General features: G+C 34.5%; 1 protein-coding gene across 1 annotated transcript in view; it reads right to left on the minus strand.

Moving 5' to 3' along the window:
- Positions 1-15,918: 15,918 nt before the first annotated feature.
- LOC123534816 (NADPH--cytochrome P450 reductase-like) overlaps positions 15,919-22,833 on the minus strand; it is a 163,163-nt gene continuing 156,248 nt past the window's right edge. Inside the window, exons 13-16 of the mRNA XM_053520515.1 lie at positions 22,262-22,407; positions 20,197-20,315; positions 16,680-16,908; positions 15,919-16,286 (exon numbers count right to left, since the gene is read on the minus strand). Of these exons, the coding sequence (XP_053376490.1) occupies positions 16,142-16,286; positions 16,680-16,908; positions 20,197-20,315; positions 22,262-22,407 (639 nt within the window). The 3' untranslated portion in view covers positions 15,919-16,141. The remainder of the gene's footprint in view (positions 16,287-16,679; positions 16,909-20,196; positions 20,316-22,261; positions 22,408-22,833) is intronic.

The raw sequence follows: 22,833 nt of genomic DNA on the forward strand, positions 1-22,833 counted from the left end.
CCGCGCTCGCGCGTCTGGCAGGCCCAGGGTTTCGGAATTGCCCCAATTCAATAGGTTTAAAGCGAACGTTTGAGCCTGACCGTGGCGGGGAGGTGGTCTGGATCCATGTGGTCGCATCCCCACTATTTTGGTTTTCTATGGACGGCTTTTTTTTTGGTTTTTATATGGGGGAAAAAGTGTCTTGACCAAGTTATTATGTGTGCAAAATAGTGTCGTTTTGAAGTATTTTGGACCCTGTCTTATAGGAATTCTTTTGGAGGAAAATTGGTAAAAGGTGCTGCTTTCGGGGAGCATTTTTAAAAATTTGGGAAAAAACGGGTTTTTCTTTATATTTTTTCTTTGTATTAATTAGTTTTAAAATTTGGGTTTTAAAAATTGCAATAGTACAAAGATGTATTGAATTATGTTTTTTTTGAGTAAGATTTTTCTGATTTGTAGGTACATATATTTTACAGTTGATTGTAGAGGGGTTATTTAATTTTTGATTGGAATTAAAAATATTTTTTTTTTAGCTCCGACCCAAGGTAATGGTGATTTTTTTTGGGGCCAAATCGGGTCGTCGTAGTAGGCGGTGCGCCCATAACTTTTTCTAAAAAAATTTCTTAAAAAACCATGGGCAGAATTCACCAAATTAAAAGGGAATGACCTTGGGTGGTCGCCTTTAAAAATTTGTTAAAAGAATTTTATTCTATTTAAAAACAGAATTCGGTTGCCGGGGCAACCAAAAGGAAAAAACTTTAAAAAAATTTCTTGCCCAAAACCGCGGGCTGACCCTTGATTTGACCCCTTGACATCACCTTTTGGTCCTCTTAAAGATTGTTCAAATTGTGCCCGGGTGAAAAAGAGGCTCCCCCCCGGGGGTTAAAAGTTTTGCATGACTTTTAGAAAAAAACTTTAAAAATTTTTCTTGTCAAAAACCACAGGGACGGGCCCTTCGTTTTTTTATTTTGTTTCTTGTGGTCCTCTACCAAAATTGTTAAATTAGCCCCTGGGGTGAAAAGGGGCCCGGGGGGTGGGAGGGTTCATGTTTTATAATAATATATGGGGAAAAAAAACTTTAAAAATTTTCTTGCTTAAAAACGAAAGGCCTGGTTTTTGATTTTTAAGTATTTTCCCTTTTCCTAGTGTTTCTTACCAAAATTGTTAATTTGCCCCTGGGGTGAAAAGAGGCATGCCCTGGGGGCCCCCGTTTTACATATTTTTTGTGGGGAAAAAAATATAAAGATCTTCTTTCTGAAAGCGTCCCTGGGTTTTTGTTTTTGGTGTGAAACATTGCTTTTGGGGTCTTAACAATTTTTTAAAAAATTTTCCCCCGGGGTGAAAAGAGGCCTGCCCGGGGTTTTCATTTTTACATTATGAGTTATAAAAAAAAAAAAATACTTCAAAAATTATCGGATTTTTTCCTAGACTTTTAGTTATAATTACCTGATGCCCAAGCAATTGGGATCATTTGGGACTTGCTTGACCTACGCCTCTTTCTTGTGTTTTAAGTACACCCTTGAAATTTGGTGAATGTCGTTTTGCCACCAATTTAAATCTGTTTTCAGGACCTGAATGTGACCTACGACCTATTTCAATATTTTAGCATTAGTTTGTCTTTTTAAAAACATGTGGTCTATTACTAGGTGAGATTTCGGTGCCCCTCTTGAAAAATTTGGGTTTTGGGGTCACAGAAGTGCCTCAGTAGATGTTTTGCTTTTGAGCAAATTCAAAAAGATATTTGTGACATTTGTTAAAAAGGGGAGTTAATTTTTAATCTTTTTTCGGATCCCAATAGCAAGGATAAGTCTCGCAACGAAATGTCACAAAAAAGGGCAGTTTTTTCCCCAATGTAAAATATAAGGATGCTATTTTTTTAAAAGAAATGAAAATAAAAGGGGTTTTACTTAGGAATAATTAAAAAATAGGCATAAATTTTGTTTCAGATTAATTTGTCTTTTAATAAAGGGCCAGAATCTCAAAATTGAGACAAGCAATGCATTTTATTTCACCTATGAAAGAAATGGGAAAATTTGAACTAGTGTATTTTTTCTTGGCAAAATTTTTATCAAAATTGTGTTTTTTAGTAGACCCTTTAAAAAAATTTCCCTTGAGGCCCAAAATTTTTTTCAAAGAGCCCCGAAAAATAAAAGAATGCCCTTTGTCTTTTTATGGATTAAATTTTTCTTTTAAAAGAAAATTTCAAATGCTTTTAAAAACCCGGCTTAAAAAAAATTCTACATTGTTTCGAAAAAACCCCCCAACCAGAAACATATAAACAAAACAAAAAATGTGGTTTTTTGGTGTGGGTGTATTGGGGCACCTGTAGGCTAGAAAGAGGGAAAATAGTTTTTTTTAATGTCCAATGTTTTTTTAATCAATGTATGTACAAGTTATATGTTTTTTTAGATTTATGTAAAAATTTTGCATGGGAAAATTTGGTCTTGGGTTTGATCAGAATTTTTTATTGCAGAATTTTTTTGTCTCATTAGCAATCAGTTTTTATAATTAAATGTAAAAATGTCATTTTGAAATATAAATTTCTCTTTTTTTTGATTTCTGTATTTAATTTATTAACTTTTTGTACTGGTCTATTTGGTTTTCCAAATTTTTTTTTGGGAAATCACAAACAGAATAATTAATGCATGAACATTGTTTAGCATGATGTTCAAATGTTAGGCAAAAAAAAATATCTGTAAATGTGGGTGCATATATTAAATCCAAGAAGAAAAATAGAAAGTTATGAAGTACATGTATGTATGCATATATTTATTGAAATATCTGTATATGGTTTTGTTGAAATGTATTCATTTATTTAAAATGTGAGAGATCTGTTCAGGTAGGTTTTAAATTGCCACTTTTTATGTATCTATCTTTTGTGTTTTACCCAAAGGGAATTAAATGAAATTTTAGAATTTTTTTGTTATATGGAACTCCTTTGGGGAAGTTAATGAAATTTAAAATTTCCCCCCTTTTGTTTGTTAAAGGTTTTTGGGGGCTTCCTTTTTTGTTTGGGGGGGGGGGGGGGGGGGGGGGGGGTGCGGGGTCATTAGGGCGAGGTCTAGATCAAAATTTTGGGAGAAAAATATTAGGGCAAAAATTTTATTTTTTGGTTGGATGTCCTCCAAAATTTATGCTAATATCTCATGAGTATTTGATTAGAGTCCTAAAACCTTATGGTGTTTTTAAGAATTTGAGATTTTTCCCTGAGGATTTTTTTGGTTTTTTCATCGTAGGTTTTGAGTTATGGCCCTTGACAAAATGCTTAGAAAAAAAATGCAAAAGGGCAAAAATTTTGTTTTGCATGCACCAAATGTTTTTTAGAGAAGCTTCATGGAACATTTTTCGCTTGTGAAGTTGGTGCCTGTGGTCTTTTTTTGGGTTTTACTTTTAGTAACACCCCCCCTTCAAACCACCATCCCCTTCCCGTTGCCCCCCCTTTCCCAAAAAATTTTTCCCTCAGGTTGTAAGTCAACAAAAAAAAAAATAACCTTTACTGTGAAGGAAGGGGGGGCACCATTCCTTTGCACATTTAGAAATTTTGTTTTGTGGGGTAAAGTTTTTTTTATTTTTTTTTTGTTGTTGATTTACTGATTTTAGAGGATTTTTGGCTGGCCCTTGTTTGGGGAAGGTTTTAATGCAAAAAAGAATCAAAAACCAAGAAAAGCATGTATTTGATTTTCACATTTTAAAAAAAAAATGTTGAAGTTACTAAAGGGAAAAACTCTTTTGGTCGTCATTGGTTCATGTTATAAGCAAACTGGGACTGTAAAACAAATATTTTGTCCCTATCATAAAACCCCATGGACAGATGAAACACTTCAGAAACTTTTTGAAAACATTACAATTTGTTATCTTAAAAAAGGGAAATTTTAAAAGGGTTAAAAAGATTTTTCTTAAAAATTTTTTTTCTTTCTTTTTTTTGTGTTGTTTTTGTGTTGTACTTTTTTTTAAATGAAAACTTCTTTTGCCTTTAGAAAGCTATGTTTTCCCCAAAAAATTATGTGAAATTGGTCTTTTAAAACAGGGTTTCGGTTATAAAAAAAACCAGTTCAGCTCAGATCGTTTGGTTTTTTCGAGAACACTTTTAAAATTTGCAATAGCAAGATTGCATTCCAAGACTGGTACCCAATCTCAGTTTTATAACCTTGGCTTAAAGGTATCAAGAAATTAAGAGAATGCTTGTTCTTTGTGTGTGTTTTTTGGAAAAGAAAGAAAAAGTTTGTAAATTAATTATTTTTATTTTTTTATTTTGTTTTTTTAGTAAAATGTTGTGTTTTGTTTTAAATCTTCCCAAATTTTAAAGGGTTCTAGGATACTCAAATTTTAGAATTCAGCTTTTACCTGCTGTTTTTTATAGCAGAAAAAAGCCCAAAAATTCCTGTATTTTTTCCTTGAGTTGTTTTTTTCACTTTTTTGCCCCCTAAAGAAAAGGGGGGGTTATAGGAAGTTGTGTATTTTCCTTTTAAACTAATTTAATTTCCATTTTTTAAAAAGAGATAGCTAAAAAGTAAAATGACCTGAGATTTTTCGGGACATAATTATGGCCCCTTTTTTTGTTCTTTCCAATCGTTTTTGGGGGGGTTTTTTTTGTCTTTACAGTATTGTGTCATTGATGTTTCGGTTAAAACAATTTGTTAAAGTTGTTTTGTGGATACAAAAGTGCCCCAAATTCGAAAACCCCCCGGGTTCTTAAGGGGCCAGAGTTAAAGCCCCCAAAAGGGGGTTTTAAATCCGGTGTTGTTTTTACCATTTTTAAAATTTAAAGGTGAGTTTGTGTCCCCCTTTGTCGTGGGTCAGTCCGTTCTGCGTTTTCAGGTCGTTTGGTCAAAAAATTTCTTGTCTGCACGATAGTGGTTTCTTTTTTAATTTTAAATTTTAACCTATTGCACCAATTGTATATTAAAAGACCCCTGGTTTTTTCTTGAATGGCAGGTCCATTACGGGTTCCGGGTTATGGCCCTAAAAGGGGCCCAAATTTTTGTTTTTGACCTTGTTGCACAATGCAGCCATTTTTTATTTTTTTTTAACCCAAAACTTGCACACAATTTGTTTCACCAAAAGACTTGGTTTTTCTTTCAATGGCGAGTTTTTTGTGATGGGTTCCGATTTAGGGCCCATGAAGGGCCAAAATTTTAGCTTTTTGACCTTGTCTGCACAATAGCAGCTTCTTTTTGATTTGTTTTAATCAACTTGCGCAAAATTTGGGTGTCCCCTAAGATTTTGGTTCCCTTTTTTTTTAAAAACCGGCGACCCCTTTAAATTTTTTCCGGGTTTAGGCCCTGAAGGGCCCAAAATTTTGGCTATTTTGACCTTGTCGCACAATACAGCTTCATTTATGTTTTTTTTTTTAACCAAATTTGCAAAAAATTGTATTACCCAGTCTTGGTTCCTTGAATGGCCAGATTCCTCGGGGTTCCACAGTTATGGCCCTAAAAAGGCCCAAAAATTGGCTATTTTGGCTTTTGCAGCCTATACAGATTCATTTAGGTTTTATTTGATACAAACCCCCAAAAATGTCTTCAAAAACAATAAATTTGGGATTCCATGACAAATCAGATCCTCGAGGTTCCAGAGTTATTTTATTTTGGGATTACCCCCCTGTTTGAAAACAAAATGGATTTATATCAGTAAGTACTTTTGGACTATTTGAAAAATTTTATTTTGTCATTGTTGGACGGCCAATCAGGGTAGATAACTATGGATTTTTATGTAAATTACTCCCTTTTTCAATAACAGGGTATATTCCTTACTAATGAAGATACTGATCGAAATTTTTATTTATGTCAACGTTTATTTGGCGATCCTTTTTTGTTCATTTTAAAAAATTTTTTTTTTTAATTACTTCCTTTTTCGTTATATCAATGCTTATATTTAGTAAAATTTTTTATTGCCGTAGGGGAAAACCGAACCCTTTTCTGTGGTACAAATGGATTGGTACCCCAAATTTTTTTGGTGTATTTTGAGATCGTACCTTGTAAGAATTTTTTTTTCTTTTTTGGTTAAATTTTTCCCTTTGTTTTTCCCGTCCCCTTTTGGGCTTTGTATTTTTTTAAGGACTTTTTGTCTCAAGGCAATGATAAAAAGGTGAGCGATATAGGGCCATCATGGCCCTTTGTTTTAAATTTGGAGGGAGGGGGATGAACTCAAAACAATGGTTTTTTTTGCAGCAGTAAATTTTTCCATGGTACAAAGCTTGTTTTGGACCCTTCTAGATGACAAAACTTCCCATTGGTCAGTTAACCCTTACCCTGGTAAAATTTTTATTTAAAAATGAACTTTTTAAACTTTCAGTTTTGGACAGTACCATTTAAAGTTAAAAGGGGTGTTAAAAAAAAGTACAGACTGCCCTTTTAAATTTTATCCAAAATTCCCCCCTAACAAAGTTCTGTAACCCTTATGGGTCTTCATGAAACTTTTCACAAAATGATATATATTATGAGGGCAATTCCCGTTCAGTAACCGGTTTTGACCTTTAATTGATCCAAAATTCCGATAACAAGTAATACATTGGGATCTTCTGAAATTTTAAAACAATATGATCAAAGGGGCTTTTGCTAGTGCATGCAATTTTCATCAGGATCTCTTTGTTAGAGAGTTTCTTTTGGGGAAACTCATAAATTTTTTATTCCCCCAAAACAATGTAACCCATTGTGGACCTTCATGAAACCCATACGAGTATAAATCACTATAAAGGGGGGTTTTTCCACTGATTTGTAAAAAGCCCAGGAACAAGCAAAACCCTGGCACAGTCTATTTACTTTTAAAAACTTTTGTATATTGGAAAAATAAATATCTTTTTAAAAATAATCCCTTCATTTACAAAAAGAACCTATTAAGTGGGTATCTAAAATTCAATAATGAAAAAAGCCAAACCATGAGAAAAACCCAAATGTGTTTTTGGGCCAGTATCGATCCCGACCCGCTGGCATCCGGAGTTGGTCAGGTCCAATGTTCACAACGGTTTCTCCCGTTTCTTGTGTTTTAAATCGAACAGTTGGGATCCGACCAGAGGGCGGATGCACAGGTGGTTGGGGCCCTGGTGGGCGCAAATGCACTATTGTTGGTTTTCTAGGGGGCGGGCTCATATAATTTGCCTATTCAGTTTAATAAGCAAAACTTGTGTATAATACATAAGGGGTATTACAAAGTGTTTTTAATATTTAATTTATTTCACAGCTGAATAAAAATAAAAAAAAGGAATTGGCAAAACAATTAACATTCTTTTCGCAAAAATTTAAATGCAAGTGAAAGATGCTTTTAAATATTTTTCATGTGTTGGTCGAGCAGCTATTTTTGGGGAAATTAATTGATTGGATGTAATTTTTAAAATAGAATTTAAAGGGAAATTTTAATTCTTTAGATTTTATTTTCCCTATCAAAAAAATCTGTTAGTTTACAGCACTTAAAACAGTGAATTTCACTGGGTTTGAGAGACCACCGAATGAAGACCACATAATTCTGACAAGGCATGGTCTTTTTGCTAATTTTCATTTGTGTCGTGTTTGGCGACCTTTGGCTTCCCACCTTTTCTATTTCACAGATTGGTTTGCATTTTTAGCTCAACTTCTCAAAAAAGAAAAAGCAGAGTTTTGCACTGGCCCCCGGGGTTCCCATTTGGTTTCAGTTTTTCATAAAGTCAAATTCTTGTTTTTATCAAAATTTGACTCGAAACTTAAAAAAACATGTATTTACTACGAAGTTACCCGGAGAAAAAAAACCCCATAAAACTGATTTAAATTTTTACAGAGTTAACCCCCTTTTTAATTAAATTTTTTGGTTTAAAAATAAATATTGTTACTATCAAAACTTTTGACTTGAAACTTAAAATAGTTTTTTACTATCAAAGTCTACACCCGGAGAAACAATCCCCATAACTGTGTTTTAAATTTTTACAGGTTATGTCCTTTTTTAACTTAGAACCCTTTTGGTTAAAATTTTATAAAGTTTTCACGGCAAAGTTAATTTAGAGTCAAGCACGGAAAAGTCGGCATGGTCTTGTGGACGCTCTTGAAAATGTTCTTGAGGTGTTTTTTTTTTCCCCCCTTTCCGATTTTTAATTTTAAAAATCCCTAATATATTTCTGTTGCACTCTTTCCCCCATCTTCGTTCCCTTTTCTGTTTATGTATTTGTTAAATTTTTTTATGTTAAATGTTGCTTAATTTATTTGAAATATTGTAATTTAAAAAAAAATTTTTTTGATTTCCCTATTGTAATGAAAATTTTTTGATCTGATCTTTAGCTTTTGTTGTTTTAATCCCTTTTTTGTTTAAAATTTATAGAATGGTTTGATATTAACTCACCGTTTGTGGGCGTCCGATCTGCATAGCATCCGATTTGGTTTTTAAATTTTTGCTCAAAATTTTCGAAGAAAATTTAATTACTGCACTGCCCCAGCGCCGTCGTTTCCATTGGGTTTAGTTTTTTATAAAGTCAAAAAAGGGTTTATCAGCCATTACTTAAAAATTAAAAATTGTTATTTTTATCAAGTCACACCAGGGAAACAATCCCCCAAAATTGATTGAAAATTTTTAGATATTATGTCTTTTTTAAAAAAGAATTTTTTTGTTTTAAATTTTTCTAAAATCAAAAATTTGTTATATCAAAGTTTTACTTGAACTTGAATAGTTTTTTTACTGTCAAAGTTACCCAGGGGAAAAAATCCCAAACTCTGATTAATTTGAGGGTAAATTTGCCCTTTTTTTAAATTGAATTTTTTTTTTAAGTTTTCATAAAATCGAAAACTCTGTTTTTATCAAAGTTTTTACTTGAAACTTTAAATAGTTTTTATATCACAGTCTTTTTCAGGAGAAACAATCTCCATAACATGATTTGAAATTTTTACAGAGTTAGCCCATTTTTAATCGGTTTTTTGGTTTTAAAATTTTATATAAAGTCCAATATCTTGTTAATCAAAGCTATTGACTTTAAACCCCGGTTTAAAAAAGTTATTTGCTATCAAAGTTCCCTAACAAACAATCCCCATAAATCTGATAAGAATTTTGACGATTTATGCCCTTTTTTGGCAAAGCTTAAATTTAGAGTAAGCATGAGAAAGCGAGGGGTGGTTTTGGCAGTTTGTTTTTAAACCGGTGTCTCGTAACCCCTAGGGGAATGGATTGAAAAATTTTGACATTATCACTTGACAAACTGACTTAATTTACAGGGTTTGTAATTTTATAATTTTGCTTAAAGGCTGTTGAATAGTGCTTTCCTGCGACAGGTCTGGTCTTACTGGAACTTTTTTTAGCTCATCGTTGCAGGGAGATTTTAGGGTCATTGGATTTGTGTCTGTTGTACACAATTTCTTCAAAGAATATCTACTAAACTATAGCCCTTTTTTCAAAATTCCAAAAGAATGTTCCCTTTGATAGTTTCCTTTAAGATTGGCAAGGGAAAAAAATTTAAAATTTTTTAGAAACACGGCCGGTTTCAAAACAATTCAGCGTTTTTCCCCTTTGGGGACCCCTCTGCTAATTACCTTGATATTTGCTTTGCCCTTAGGAGGAGGGCTAATTATATTTTTTTTTTTTTTTTGGAAGATGAAGTCTCAAACTTTTGGCCCCGTTTCAAAAAAGTTCCATAGATTTTTCCCTTTAAAACTACCAAAGGGCCCCAAAATTTTTGTGACTTTTTTTGCCCCACGAGGACTGGGCTAGCTTTTCTTATAGAAAACAAACATTGAAAACCTTCTTTTAAAATGTGACCCCCCCCCCTTCCCCCCCATTCCAAATAATTCCAGAAAAGTGTTTTTGTTGATCTTTGCAGTCTTTCAAGTTTATGCTTTATAAATCAAATGGCCCCAGGGCCTGAGTTTTTTAAAGCTATATGGGAAATTATAAAAAAATGGATGAAACCTGCTGCCCAGCCCGATTATAAAATAATTCTAGTTCATTTCACACAGATCCCGTTTTTGAGTTAAGTTTATTTGTTTTTAAAAAATGGCCCTAAGATGTCGCCATAAAACAGGGACTCCTAACCATTTTCTTTATGTCATGGCTGTAAGAACTTGTAGAAACCCTTTGTCGCTTTAAAAATATATGTATCAGAAAAAAGCTTCTTGAAAGAGTCTACTAAAATTGTTAAATTGTTCCCATTTGTTTTGGAAAACATGCTGCCAGGGTTTTAAATGAAAAAATGAAAGGACATTCCCTTTTAACCCCTTTGGGAAACTTTGCCCTGGTTTAATGAAATCTGTGGGAAACCCCAGTGATTGCAAAACCAGGACATCTGACTGAGGCATGTGCTAAAAATCCTTAGTTTTTCCTTCCAACATATTGTGTTGTCGTTAGTCCATAAAACAGAAACCACTGTTTGGTTTTTTTTTTAAAAATGGCTTTAAAAATTTTTTAAAAAATTGTGTTAACCCCAAAAACATGTGCGAAAGGTGAAATATGGTAAAGTTTCCAAACCCTATGTTAGGGCAGGTTGAACCTTTTTAATTTTTATGGATATCAAGTCTCGTGACACATGTAGGTCATGTGGTGCCTCCAAACTTTAATGGAGGGAGCAAAAAGGGGCCCTTTAGGAAATTATCAAGGGGGGTGGCACCTAGGTTGAACAACTGTCTTCCCCATGCCAGCCCCAAAAACAACCTGAACAGGGGGGTTAAACCCCCAGCAGGAAGAGCAAGAGATTTAAAACCCTTTTGACCTTTAAATACTCGGCTACACCGGTAACACCGGGGGACAAACCCTTTTCGGGAATGTATTATTTTTTTATTTTTTTTGGGTTTTCATCACCCAAAAAAGTATAGGTTTTTTGGCGCAACAGAACAAATTTTGGTTTCACATTTTTTTTTAAAAAAATAAAAAAAACGAGGGATGGAATCAAAAAATTTTTATACTGCTGGATCAAGAGTTACGCAAAACCAAATATTAAGCCCTATTGTGCTCATACGTTTAGCAAGGGTAAGGTGTGGTTCCCTTTTTTTTAACCGGGCGTCCCCGAAAGACCCCTTTTGATTAAAGGGATCACTGAAAAGCCATTATTAAAAAAACGAAACTAACTTTGTCCCTATTTATTTTCTACCTAAAATTGTAAACAAAATTGGTGCCTTTTTTATTAAAAAATATTTTAAATTCATGTTGAATATTTATTTTTACAACTTTTTTCCCCGCCATCACTTTTTTCTCTGCCCCAAAAAAGGTACACAAATGAATGGGGGCAAATTTAATTTAAAGTGGTTATCAAAAAGTTTAAAAATCAATACCGGTACATGTATAATCTGTATAAACCAGAGAGGCAAAGCATGCAATGTGTATAGATCCTTCGAAATTCCTGAAAGAACACAACTTTAAATGGGTAAATTGGATTTGAAATGGTGTGAATATTTTCCCATTTAAATATAATCATAAAAATCAAATTTTAAATAAGGTTTTTACAAAAGGGAGCGCAGAAATCTCCCGAAGTTAAAACGAAATATATCGGGTGAGAACTGGCTTTTTTATTTAAATTGCCTTGACCCTCGAATTCACCCTTCGATGTCTGCTAGTTTAAATTTTTTGCTGATGAGTCCAAGTTTGCTTTTTTTTGATTTTGAATTGAGACATATTTAGAATTTTCTTTCAAAATTTTCAACAATTGTCATTCAAATAATGTACAAACATATATATCACAGTCAGAATTTCATTTCATATTGGTTCAGCGAAGGACAAAAAGAATGAAAAATCTTGATTTATAAAATGAACAAAACATGTTCTGTAGGTAGATAATGTGACAAAGAAAATGCTGTTTTTTAAAAGGGGCTTTACACACATTTTTAAATCGGAAAAATATCTTCCCTTTTAGCAAAAGAAAAGAAAATGTTAATCTTTTTTAGTGGCAGTTTTTTTTTTCTTACATGCTGTCTTTTTTTAATGTAGCTTCTGAAATTGTATTCGATAAGAAATCTAATTATAAATTTTTTATTGATTATAAAAGAAAGCGTAGTACAAGGTGAAGGATTTTTGGATAAATTTAGCAAAAAAAAAAATAAAAGACAAGAAAAGTCGTATAGCCTACGGAAAGGAAAGAACAAGTAAAAGTTTGCCTTTGCCTTTTAAATCTGACAAAGACCATGACCTTTTGACTTGGCTTTAAAGTATGGCTGCAAAAAAGAAACCTTTTTAGATTATTGGGAAATTTGGGACCCTCACCCCATCTGTTTGGTACCCGAAAAAACCCCGGATTATGCAGATGTTATAAATGAAAGAAAATGATTATCCTTAAAAGGTAAATTTAAAAACTTTTTTTCCCTTTTACTGATCAAAATAATCTCTAAACAAAAGTTAAATTTTGAAGAACATTTATTTAATTTAATACATTTCCTACCAGGATAAGATATGAAATTTAAACATAGCCTAACATATGCCTAATGAGAGTTGTAAAATTATTATGTTGTTGACAATAATGATAGATATCCCATAATTACAAACACTAAGGAAAATAAGAAGTCTAAGTTTCTCGAAGTGTTCTAGATAATCAGGAAGTGATTGTGATTGAAATCTATATAGTTTTAGGATACATCTATGCTGTCATATGATAGCCTATATTTTAGATTTACAGCAAAAGTTGCTTCAATATTATCCCATATTATTAACAAACTTATTTTGGTTTAGAGATTATTTTGATCATGTGATTCCCCACAGTGAATACAATCCTCTAATTTCATACTGAAAATTAATGTGCTGATAAAATGTGTCAAAATATCAAGAATGAATGTAACCTTAGGAATTTTATCATTTGGCCTAATTTTCATCAGAGATCATGGTGTAATGTGCATCTTACCAGTGAAAAAATACATAACTTTAAACACAAATTATTTTTGATTAAAGATCAACTATAAATATTAAAGACAGACACAATAAAGATTAAAGATAGACTACCAACATTAAAAATTTACTATAAATTGTACAGATAAACATGTCACATGATTATAAATGAAACTTCTGGTGGTATAAAATATATCAGTAGACAGCAAAAAAGGATCCAGTAAAATCACTTTCAATTAAAAAATTAAGAAATTGACAATTACTGTAACAGTGAATGTCACACAATTATAGTTGACTTCAGTCTAAAACTTTTTACTTGACTTACAATGTGACTACACTTTCCAACAAAACACTGTCTGGCAGTAGTCATAGAAATTCCATGCTTGATAACACAAATATCAGCTGAGGAGAAACAAGACACAATTCTTGTCCATTAACTCAAAGCAAAATAGTTTCTTTGGTTCTGCAGAGCAAATATACATGTGGTATTTGAACCTTACTAACAACCACCACAATTTGCCACCAATACCTGTGACACTTTTTTTTAAAACTAGGACAAAAATATATAACTGAATTTGAGGACCAGTCTTTCCATTGGTCTTTTTCAAAACTGAGCTCAACCTTAACCAATCACATGCAAGAGTTTTGAGACTGGTCTCCAATTTTTTTATAACCTTGAACACAATTTTCAATTACATCTTAAATACAAATATGCTTGTAAAAAAACATATTATATCTATGGCTCTACTACTTTATGGATAGATAAAATAAATTTGAAGAACATTACCACCAGATATAACCTATAATTTAATGAAATAGCATTTCGTCCTTTTATGTTTCCTGAGCACTGTAAAAGGAAAGGTGAGTATGTTTGAAATTTTGTTTCTTTGAATTTGAAAATAATAAATGTATGTAATGCCCATACATAAATTTACCATCTGACAGTGTTATTATCATGAACAATGTATAAAAATCAAAACAAAATCATAAAAATACATTGGCAGCAGTCTTAAAAGAAAAAAGGTGTCGTTGGTTCCACCCTGAGGTCCCAGATATCAGTCCAGCTGGAATTTTAACATCATGTCTGTACCTTCTCACTTAGCAGCAGCACTGCACTTGAGGTTATAAAACAGATTTTAAAACCAGTCTGAAAATTTAAAGCACCTGATTGGTTGATTCTGTGATCAAGTTCAAAACTGACCAATGACAGGACAGCATTCACAGACTGGTCTCAAAACTCAGTTTCATCACTTTAAACTCTACTATTTCCAGGCAGCATATGCAAGACTTATTGAAAACATGTAGAGATTAAAGATTTTCAAACAATTAAGAAACTGTATGAACTAAAGGTGATTTACTGTCATTATTTTATAACTGTCTTCAAAAGGAAAAGAAGTGAGATAAATCTCCCCTTGACTAAATGACTGTGATTTTTTTCCCTTCAAAACATCCTTTATTAGAGAAACATGCAGCTGGAATTACAGTCCAAGTCAAAATCAATATTAGTTTTGTTATCAAACTTCATCAAATGTGTGAATTTTTTTAAGTACAAGATACATCTATATAAAGTAGTTTTGAATTTATCAGAAAAAAAAAAATCCCAATAAATTTTCAACCATTCTGACTCACAACTTGCAACATTGTAATAATTTTTGTATAATTTTCAAATTTTCATAATCCTATAGTTGGCATAAATGCAATTACCAACATTTAATGGTAAATTAAAGACAATGAAAACAAACTAGACAAATAAGTCAATGGAATTTTCTTAAAATCTGAACTTACAATGAGTGAAAAAAGTATGCAATTTTTCATGAGGGTCTGTGCAGAGCATGAAAATAATTATAAAATATGGAGTTCAGGCGTGAAAAATAGTTCTATCTTGCATATAAAACAAATTACTTTAATTTCTTCTTTTTAATTTGTTTTTTTTCATTATTGTCTTATTAAATCCATGACAAATCAAAAAACATACATGTACTTTAAAATTACATAACATTGCAAAATATTTCTAACTGCAAAAACTTTAATAGTTCTGTGTTACACAAACTTTCTTTTACATTTTTGTATGGTGGCCACATATTTAATGTCCTTGGTGTAGTTCTTAGTGTAGTTCCTTTATGTGGAAATTAAATTAGGGTAATTTGACTGTCTGAAATAATGAGATTATCACCTAGCCTGTTCCCCTATATTCTCGCGGTACTAGTTACACTAAATACAGTAAGCAAGCAAATAAAAATATAACAGTTATTTTGTTTAATAAATAATTTAAAATAATTCATTATCTATCAAAACATACAAGTTTTGACATAAAATATAATTAAAATACTCCCGACAATCACATGTCAACATGTACACTTTCTACCATTTTGATTTTGTATGTCCTTGGTATTTTCGCGTTAAAGATGTTGTTGTTGTAGTTGTAGAATTATTGAAAGGCCACATACCACTATATTAGTTTATTTCCGGCACACTAAGGAATTCTGTGTCTGGTTGTAAAAATAACAGTTTAATTATAACACTATTGGTAAAATTATGCGAAATGTTCCACGCCCAGTACTTAACAATTTACTCATTTTGACAGCGTGCAAACCTGAAAGAGCTGTCCCTTCTTAGAACCCTGACCTTTGAATCTTTGTACGAGACCACTAATTCCAGTTCGTTTCGGAAATTATGGTACAAAGGCGGGAATTAAAGGGAAGCGGGGCATTGTTGGATCATTGTTCATCCGAATCGGGCCTATTTATAACAGACGAAATAAACAAAACATTGGCGAAAACAATGTTAACAAGCGAAAAATACGGGATTTGGTTTAAATTGGGGATAGAAATTTAAAGTTTTTAAACATTTTGAAAGTTAACCCCCACCAAACTTCTATGCATCGGGATAAATTGATTAAGATTTGAACTGAAAACAAAGTAGGTTTGTTTGCAAAAAATTGTCAAATGGCGCTGCAGTGCAAAACGGAAGTAATTACCAATGACGCGAGAATACCGCGGACGACTATATAATCCATTGTTATATTTCTAAAATCACCGTACAGCATGCAATATATACTTATTTGCATCATGCCATACAGTCAAAACTATTTCCCTGATGTTGAAAAGACCAAGGGAAAATAACTTTGACTATTGACCTGCAAATAATTCAATAATTATTTTATAATTATAAGAAAACATCAGAAAACAAAGTTTGAGGGTTTTTTTTCTTCATGTTTCCATAGTCTACAATGTATAGCACTGAATATAGAACAGTCATGTTGCACAAACTATGGACTGGCAATTTATTCAAGGAGTCATGTAATAATGATTAATTTACAGAACACTAAACAGTTATTAGGACCTGATTATATTGCAGAACTCCCCTGGTCTTAATTGTGTTGATTTGTGAACTGAGGAAAAATAACTCTTCAACTCCAGACATCGCAAGAGTAGCGTCCCTTGTTCTGAAGTTTCTTTATATAGTCAGCAGCTCTTGCAGTGTCCATTCCACCACATTCCTGTATAATGTAGGTCAATGTGTCATGCACATCACGTGCCATATTCCTAGCATCTCTGTGAATAAAACATGAGCGTAAGCACGTATGAATTTATTCTATTACTAGCATGAATGTTCAGAAAATAAAGTATTTTAATCATATGCTTTAATCCGTAACTGTGACGTCTCACATGTCCGTCTGCTATCAAACTTCAACAAACATTGCTGTATTATAATAAGGTATAACAAACACTTAAGCGTTATCTATATAAACAGCCACTAGGCACATCTGCCGACTAAGATATATACATGTATTAAAGCTGCATTATAAACATTTTAGAATATTCACATGATAATGTTTCGAGCAAAGGAAATGAGTATGAAAATGAAAACCCATCAAAAGCTACACATCTGTACCTACTCCTAAATCATGTGGCAAAAAAGAATCGTTTTATCCCTCTTGTACTTACCCGCACACATATAAATGTCCACCAGCTTCCAATAATTTCCATGTTTCCTCCGCATTCTTTTTCAGCAGATGTTGAACATACACTTTCTCTCCTTGGTCACGAGAAAATGCCAGATGCATCTTGGTCAATGTGCCGTTATTCTCATACTCTCGAAGCTCGTCCTCGTAAATAAAGTCTTCTGCTTGCTTACGACAACCAAAGTACAGTATCGTGTCACCAACTGGTTTGTCTGTTAAAGCAATGTTTTGAATGTAGCAATTATAAACATAGTTTCTCCAACAAGAAAACAGAATAAACAAGCAAATTCGATGAATTGGAATCCCCCGCCGAAAGGTCAGAGTTGAGGAACGGCAAAAAAATATATCCAGCAAAAGTTAGAATGTTTACCAAAGCAAATAATTTCATTAGTCAAAATCAAATTAAAAGAAAATGAATGGTTAATGTTTGGGGGGCTGGGGGGGGGGGGGGTGAGGACACAATCAGTTTACTATGTTGATTATAAATATTGATAAGAAAATGAAAATGAAAAAAAAAAAAAAAAAAAAAAAAAAAAAAAAAAAAAAAAATGGTGGGGGGGGGAAAGGACCAAGGTAAGGTGGTGACCAGGTGTAGGTACACAACATCACATGTTTATAATAAATGTTCATGGAAAAGAATGAAAGAAGTTTAATGAAATTCTTCCAATTGGTTGGTTTGTTATGTACAGATCTGTGGATTTTTAACAAAATTACAATTAAGGCAATAACTATAAAACGGAAAATTGACCCAATCGAAAAAAACCTTGAAGGGCATCGTCGCAGTATCTTGGTTCATGTCTGTTCCAAGTTTGATGAAATTCTACCTGATTCTAACTCTCTATACTGAGAAAATGGCTGAGACGGACATTTTTCATTAAATCAAGGGCAATAACTCTGAACGGAAATGACCTATCAAAAAAAAAACTTGACGGCATTCACACAGTATCTTGGGTTCATAGTCTACTTCAATCTGATGAAATTCTACCCTGTTAGTTACTGAGAATATAGCTGCAGAAGGACATTTTTTATTAAATCAAGGCAATAACTCTGAGGGAAATTGACCAATCAAAAAAAACTTGACGGGCATCAATCGCAGTATGTTGTTCATGTTTTATTTCATTCAAGTTTCATGAAATTCTACCAATAGTTACTGAAAATGCTGCGGAACGGACGGACGACGGACGGACTTGACGACGGACAACCCCATTTCAATAAATAAAAACCCCCCTGACACCACGATTTTCATCGGCGGGGATAACAAACTAAACTCTTTAATTTCCATGTAATAGTGACTTAATCATGCTGACCATTTTTAAGAACAAAGTTGCAATATAACCTGGTCAGCTTGAGTAACATGTAGGATTGCTGGTTCACAAGAGGCCCACAAGAGTGTGGTCCAACCTTGCAAAATCCCTGAGAACCAAATACAACATCCAAGTCCTAGCTACTGTTATAATGACACTTTTATTATATTCCTCCACTGGTTTGTTTGCTATTTTACTTTGAACAAGGAACATCACGAATTATCAATGTTAAAATAAAACTGAATAGGTCATGAATATTAATCAATGAAAGCAGTATTGTTCTGTTTTATTAGCTCTTGTCTGCATCGTCAGTCTGTGGTATTGGTCTGCAGTTTCTATCTGCATCTTCAGTCTGTGGTATTGGTCTGCTGTTTCTATCTGCAGCCTCAGTCTGTGGTATTGGTCTGCAGTTTCTATCTGCATCTTCAGTCTGTGGTATTGTCTGCTGTTTCTATCTGCAGCCTCAGTCTGTGGTATTGGTCTGCAGTTTCTATCTGCATCTTCAGTCTGTGGTATTGGTCTGCTGTTTCTATCTGCAGCCTAAGTCTGTGGTATTGGTCTGCAGTTTCTATCTGCATCTTCAGTCTGTGGTATTGGTCTGCTGTTTCTATCTGCAGCCTAAGTCTGTGGTATTGGTCTGCAGTTTCTATCTGCAGCCTCAGTCTGTGGTATTGGTCTTCAGCCTCAGTCTGTGGTATTGGTCTGCATCCTCAGTCTGTGGTATTGGTCTGCTGTTTCTATCTGCAGCCTAAGTCTGTGGTATTGGTCTGCAGTTTCTATCTGCATCTTCAGTCTGTGGTATTGGTCTGCTGTTTCTATCTGCAGCCTAAGTCTGTGGTATTGGTCTGCAGTTTCTATCTGCAGCCTCAGTCTGTGGTATTGGTCTTCAGCCTCAGTCTGTGGTATTGGTCTGCAGCCTCAGTCTGTGGTATTGGTCTGCAGCCTCAGTCTGTGGTATTGGTCTGCAGCCTCAGTCTGTGGTATTGGTCTGCAGCCTCAGTCTGTGGTATTGGTCTGCAGTTTCTATCTGCAGCCTCAGTCTGTGGTATTGGTCTTCAGCCTCAGTCTGTGGTATTGGTCTGCAGCCTCAGTCTGTGGTATTGGTCTTCAGCCTCAGTCTGTGGTATTGGTCTGCAGCCTCAGTCTGTGGTATTGGTCTGCAGCCTCAGTCTGTGGTACTGGTCTGCAGTTCCTATCTGCATCTTCAGTCTGTGGTTACCGTAATGGTCTGCAGTGGTCTGCAGTTTCTATCTGCATCTTCAGTCTGTGGTATTGGTCTGCAGTTTCTATCTGCATCTTCAGTCTGTTGTAGTGGTCTGTGGTAGTGGTCTGCAGTTTCTGTCTGCAGCCTCAGTCCGTGGGGCATTGGTCTGCAGTTCTGTCTGCTCCTCAGTCTGTGTATTGTCTGCAGTTTCTGGTCTGCACCTCAGATCCTGTGGTATTGGTCTGCAGTTTCTGTCTGCAGCCTCAGTCTGTGGCATTGGTCTGCAGTTTCTGTCTGCAGCCTCAGTCTGTGGTATTGGTCTGCAGTTTCTGTCTGCAGCCTCAGTCTGTGGTATTGGTCTGCAGTTTCTGTCTGCAGCCTCAGTCTGTGGTATTGGTCTGCAGTTTCTGTCTGTGGCCTCAGTCTGATATCTTGACCTCCAGCCTTGTGCTAATATGAAAGACCTTGGATCTACTGCAGGGCAATTAGTCTGGACCGATTGGTCTCGGTCTGCTTTTCTATCTGCATCTTCTAGTTCTGTGGTATTGGGTCTGCAGTTTCTATCTGCAGTTCTTCAGTCTGTGGTAGTGGTCGTGGTATGGTCTGCAGTTTGTCTGCTGCAGTTTCGGTCTGCGCCTCGTGTGTGGTATTGGTCTGCAGTGTCTGTGCTGCAGCCTATGTCTGTGGTATTGGTCTGCAGTTTCTGTCCTGCAGCCTCAGTCGTGTGGTATTGGTCTGCAGTTTCTGTTTGCAGTTTCTGTCTGCATCCTCAGTCTGTGGTATTGGTCTGCAGTTTCTGTCTGCAGCCTCAGTCTGTGGTATTGGTCTGCAGTTTCTGTCTGCAGCCTCAGTCTGCGGTATTGGTCTGCAGTTTCTGTCTGCGGCCTCAGTCTGACATCTCGACCTCCAGCCTTGTGCTAATATGAAAGACCTTGGATCTACTGCAGGGCAATTTTGATAACACAATCTTTATTAACAATATAGTATCATACCTTCGGTCTTGAGGAAATGTCTCTCCTGTAGAAAGCCCCGGAATGGTGCAAGTCCGGTGCCGGGTCCTATCATTAACACTGGCATGCTGGTTTTGAATGGTAATCGGAACTGTGACTTCCTGAAATAAAATTTACAAATACTGCAAAATCATTTATTTTCATGAAATTTCGTGGTTTTGCCTAAAATAACCAACTTATAAAGATGAAGCGAATTGGGATTTTGTTCATTCCTTGGGATTTAATTTTGTGGATGGATGCAACAACAAAACTGACAACAAGAGCTGTCTGATGACAGCGCGCTCGACTATTCAAAGAATTGATTGAATAACAGGGTCAAAATATTAACATAGATATTCAGACAAAAGAAAAAAATAGATTAGACAATGTTCCAGTATTTGTGGATTTCGATAAGTCTTGCACTAAATGGCAATGTGTGAACTAATTTCAAAGTCCAAAAAGGGCCATAATTCAGCCAAAATAGTTGTCAGAGTTATGTACTCTTGCCTACAGATGGAAATCATAATGATAAACAAGTGTTCAAACTTTAACAGCTATATGTCAAATAGTTTTGACAAAACATAGACTTGTATGAAACAAGAACAGATTTCAAAGTCCAAAATGGGCTGTAATTCAGCCAAAATAGATGATAGAGTTGTGTACTCTTTCCTACAGATAGAGACTATTATACTAAACAAGTGATAAAAGTTTCAAAGCCATATGTCCAACACTTTACACAAAATATGAACTGGTACGAAAAACTTAACCAAGATTTCTAAGTAGAAAGGGGCCATAATTCTGCCCAAATCCTTGATGGAGTTATGTGCTCTTGGCTATAACTGGACATGGTGATGGTAAACAGGTGTTGAAAGTTTCAAAGCTTTATCTCAAATGACTTTGCCAAAATATGAACTGGTACGAAAAAATTAACCAAGATTTCAAAGTCAAAAAGGGCAATAATTCAGCCAAATTTTTCGATGGAGTTATGTGCTCTTGCCTATAACTGGACATGGTGGTGGTAACAAGTGTTTGAAAGTTTCAAACTTTATCTCGAAAGACTTGTCAAAATAGAACTGTACAAAAATTAACCAAGATTTCAAAGTCAAAAGGGGCCAAATTCAGCCAAAATTCCTTGATGGAGTTATGTACCTTGCCTATACCTAGAAACGGTGATGCTAAACAAGTGTTGAAAGTTCAAACTTTATCTCAAAAGACTTTGCCAAAAAGATGAACTGGTATAAAAACTTAACCATGATTTCTAAGTCAAAAGGGGCCATAATTCAGCCAAAATCCTTTGATAGATTTTATGTGCTCTTGCCTATAACTGTCATGGTGATGGTAAACAAGTGTTGAAAGTTCGAAAGATTTTCCTCAAAAGACTTTGTCAAAAAGTGGACTGGTACGAAAAACATAACCAAGGTGTGACGCCGACGCCATGGTGAGTAGGATAGCTCTACTTATTCTTCGAATAGTCGAGCTAAAAATTCGTCATCCATGGGTTTTAATGATTTTCAGCATAAAATTTCTTTTATTTTTTCTCCAAAATGGAAAATTTCTTCAGCTACACAGAATTAATAGGACAAAACTCCAGGGATTATTTCATTGTTTATTTCAGCCCAAATTCAATGCAATTTCATAGGTTAATGACTTTCTTCACAGTATTTGTAACTTAACCTGTTACTGTTGCATTATGTGGAAGCACATTCATATCTTGGAAGGCATAACATTAAAAACTTCTTAATATAAAGTACAGTCAAACTTCATTTACTCCAAATTGACAGGATTGGCAAATTTAGTTCAAGTTATCGATAGTTCGAGCCTTTGAACAATATACATTATATAAAAATAATGCCGGTACCTGAGGACAAGTTCAAGTAAAGAGTGGTGTTTTCATTTTCCCAGTTTGAGCAAATTTCGACCGTACACAGCTGCTTATATCATTACATCTTTTATTCTGTACTACAAGAAATAAATTGTTATGAAAATGTATTTGTATTGAATGTTTTTCTTAAATGAGTCAAGTCGTAAATGTGTCACCCAAAGACTGATCGATGAACTCTGTACAAACCTCACGTATATCGGTACTGTAAATTTAGCGCCATTTTCTGGTTTCATTGTAGCCATCCAGTTTGTCGCCACTCCTTTTATTGTGCGACCAGTTTTTGTCTCATATTGTACAACAACAGCCGTGATTGAGATACTTGTAGGATGTTCCTAAAATAGATTTTATTCATTCATTTTCTAAAACAGAAAATAATCATATCAAAATTCTAGTAACTGGAGAAAATGTATACCTTCAATGCCAGTTACACTAAGCCACAGATGCCCTGTGACCAATTTATCCAAACAAGGTGACATCCTCATACAAGAATAATTCTACACCTCTTCTGGGTTTTAAACCTGTAGGCTCCAGCTACACACAAAGATTTTGTTTTCTTTGGGTTTAATGTCACACTGACACAATTATAATCATACAGTGACTTTCCAGCTTTTGGTGTTGGAGGAAGACCCAATATGCCCCTCTGTGCTTTATTTAATCATGGTCCGGCCACTGACGCACCAACGACCTCTGAAGCCAGCTGGATGGCTTCCTCACATGAAGAATTCAACACCCTGACTAAGGCTCAAACCCAAATACTA

Source organism: Mercenaria mercenaria, chromosome 12, assembly GCF_021730395.1.
Source record: "Mercenaria mercenaria strain notata chromosome 12, MADL_Memer_1, whole genome shotgun sequence".
Taxonomy (NCBI): Eukaryota; Metazoa; Mollusca; class Bivalvia; order Venerida; family Veneridae; genus Mercenaria; species Mercenaria mercenaria.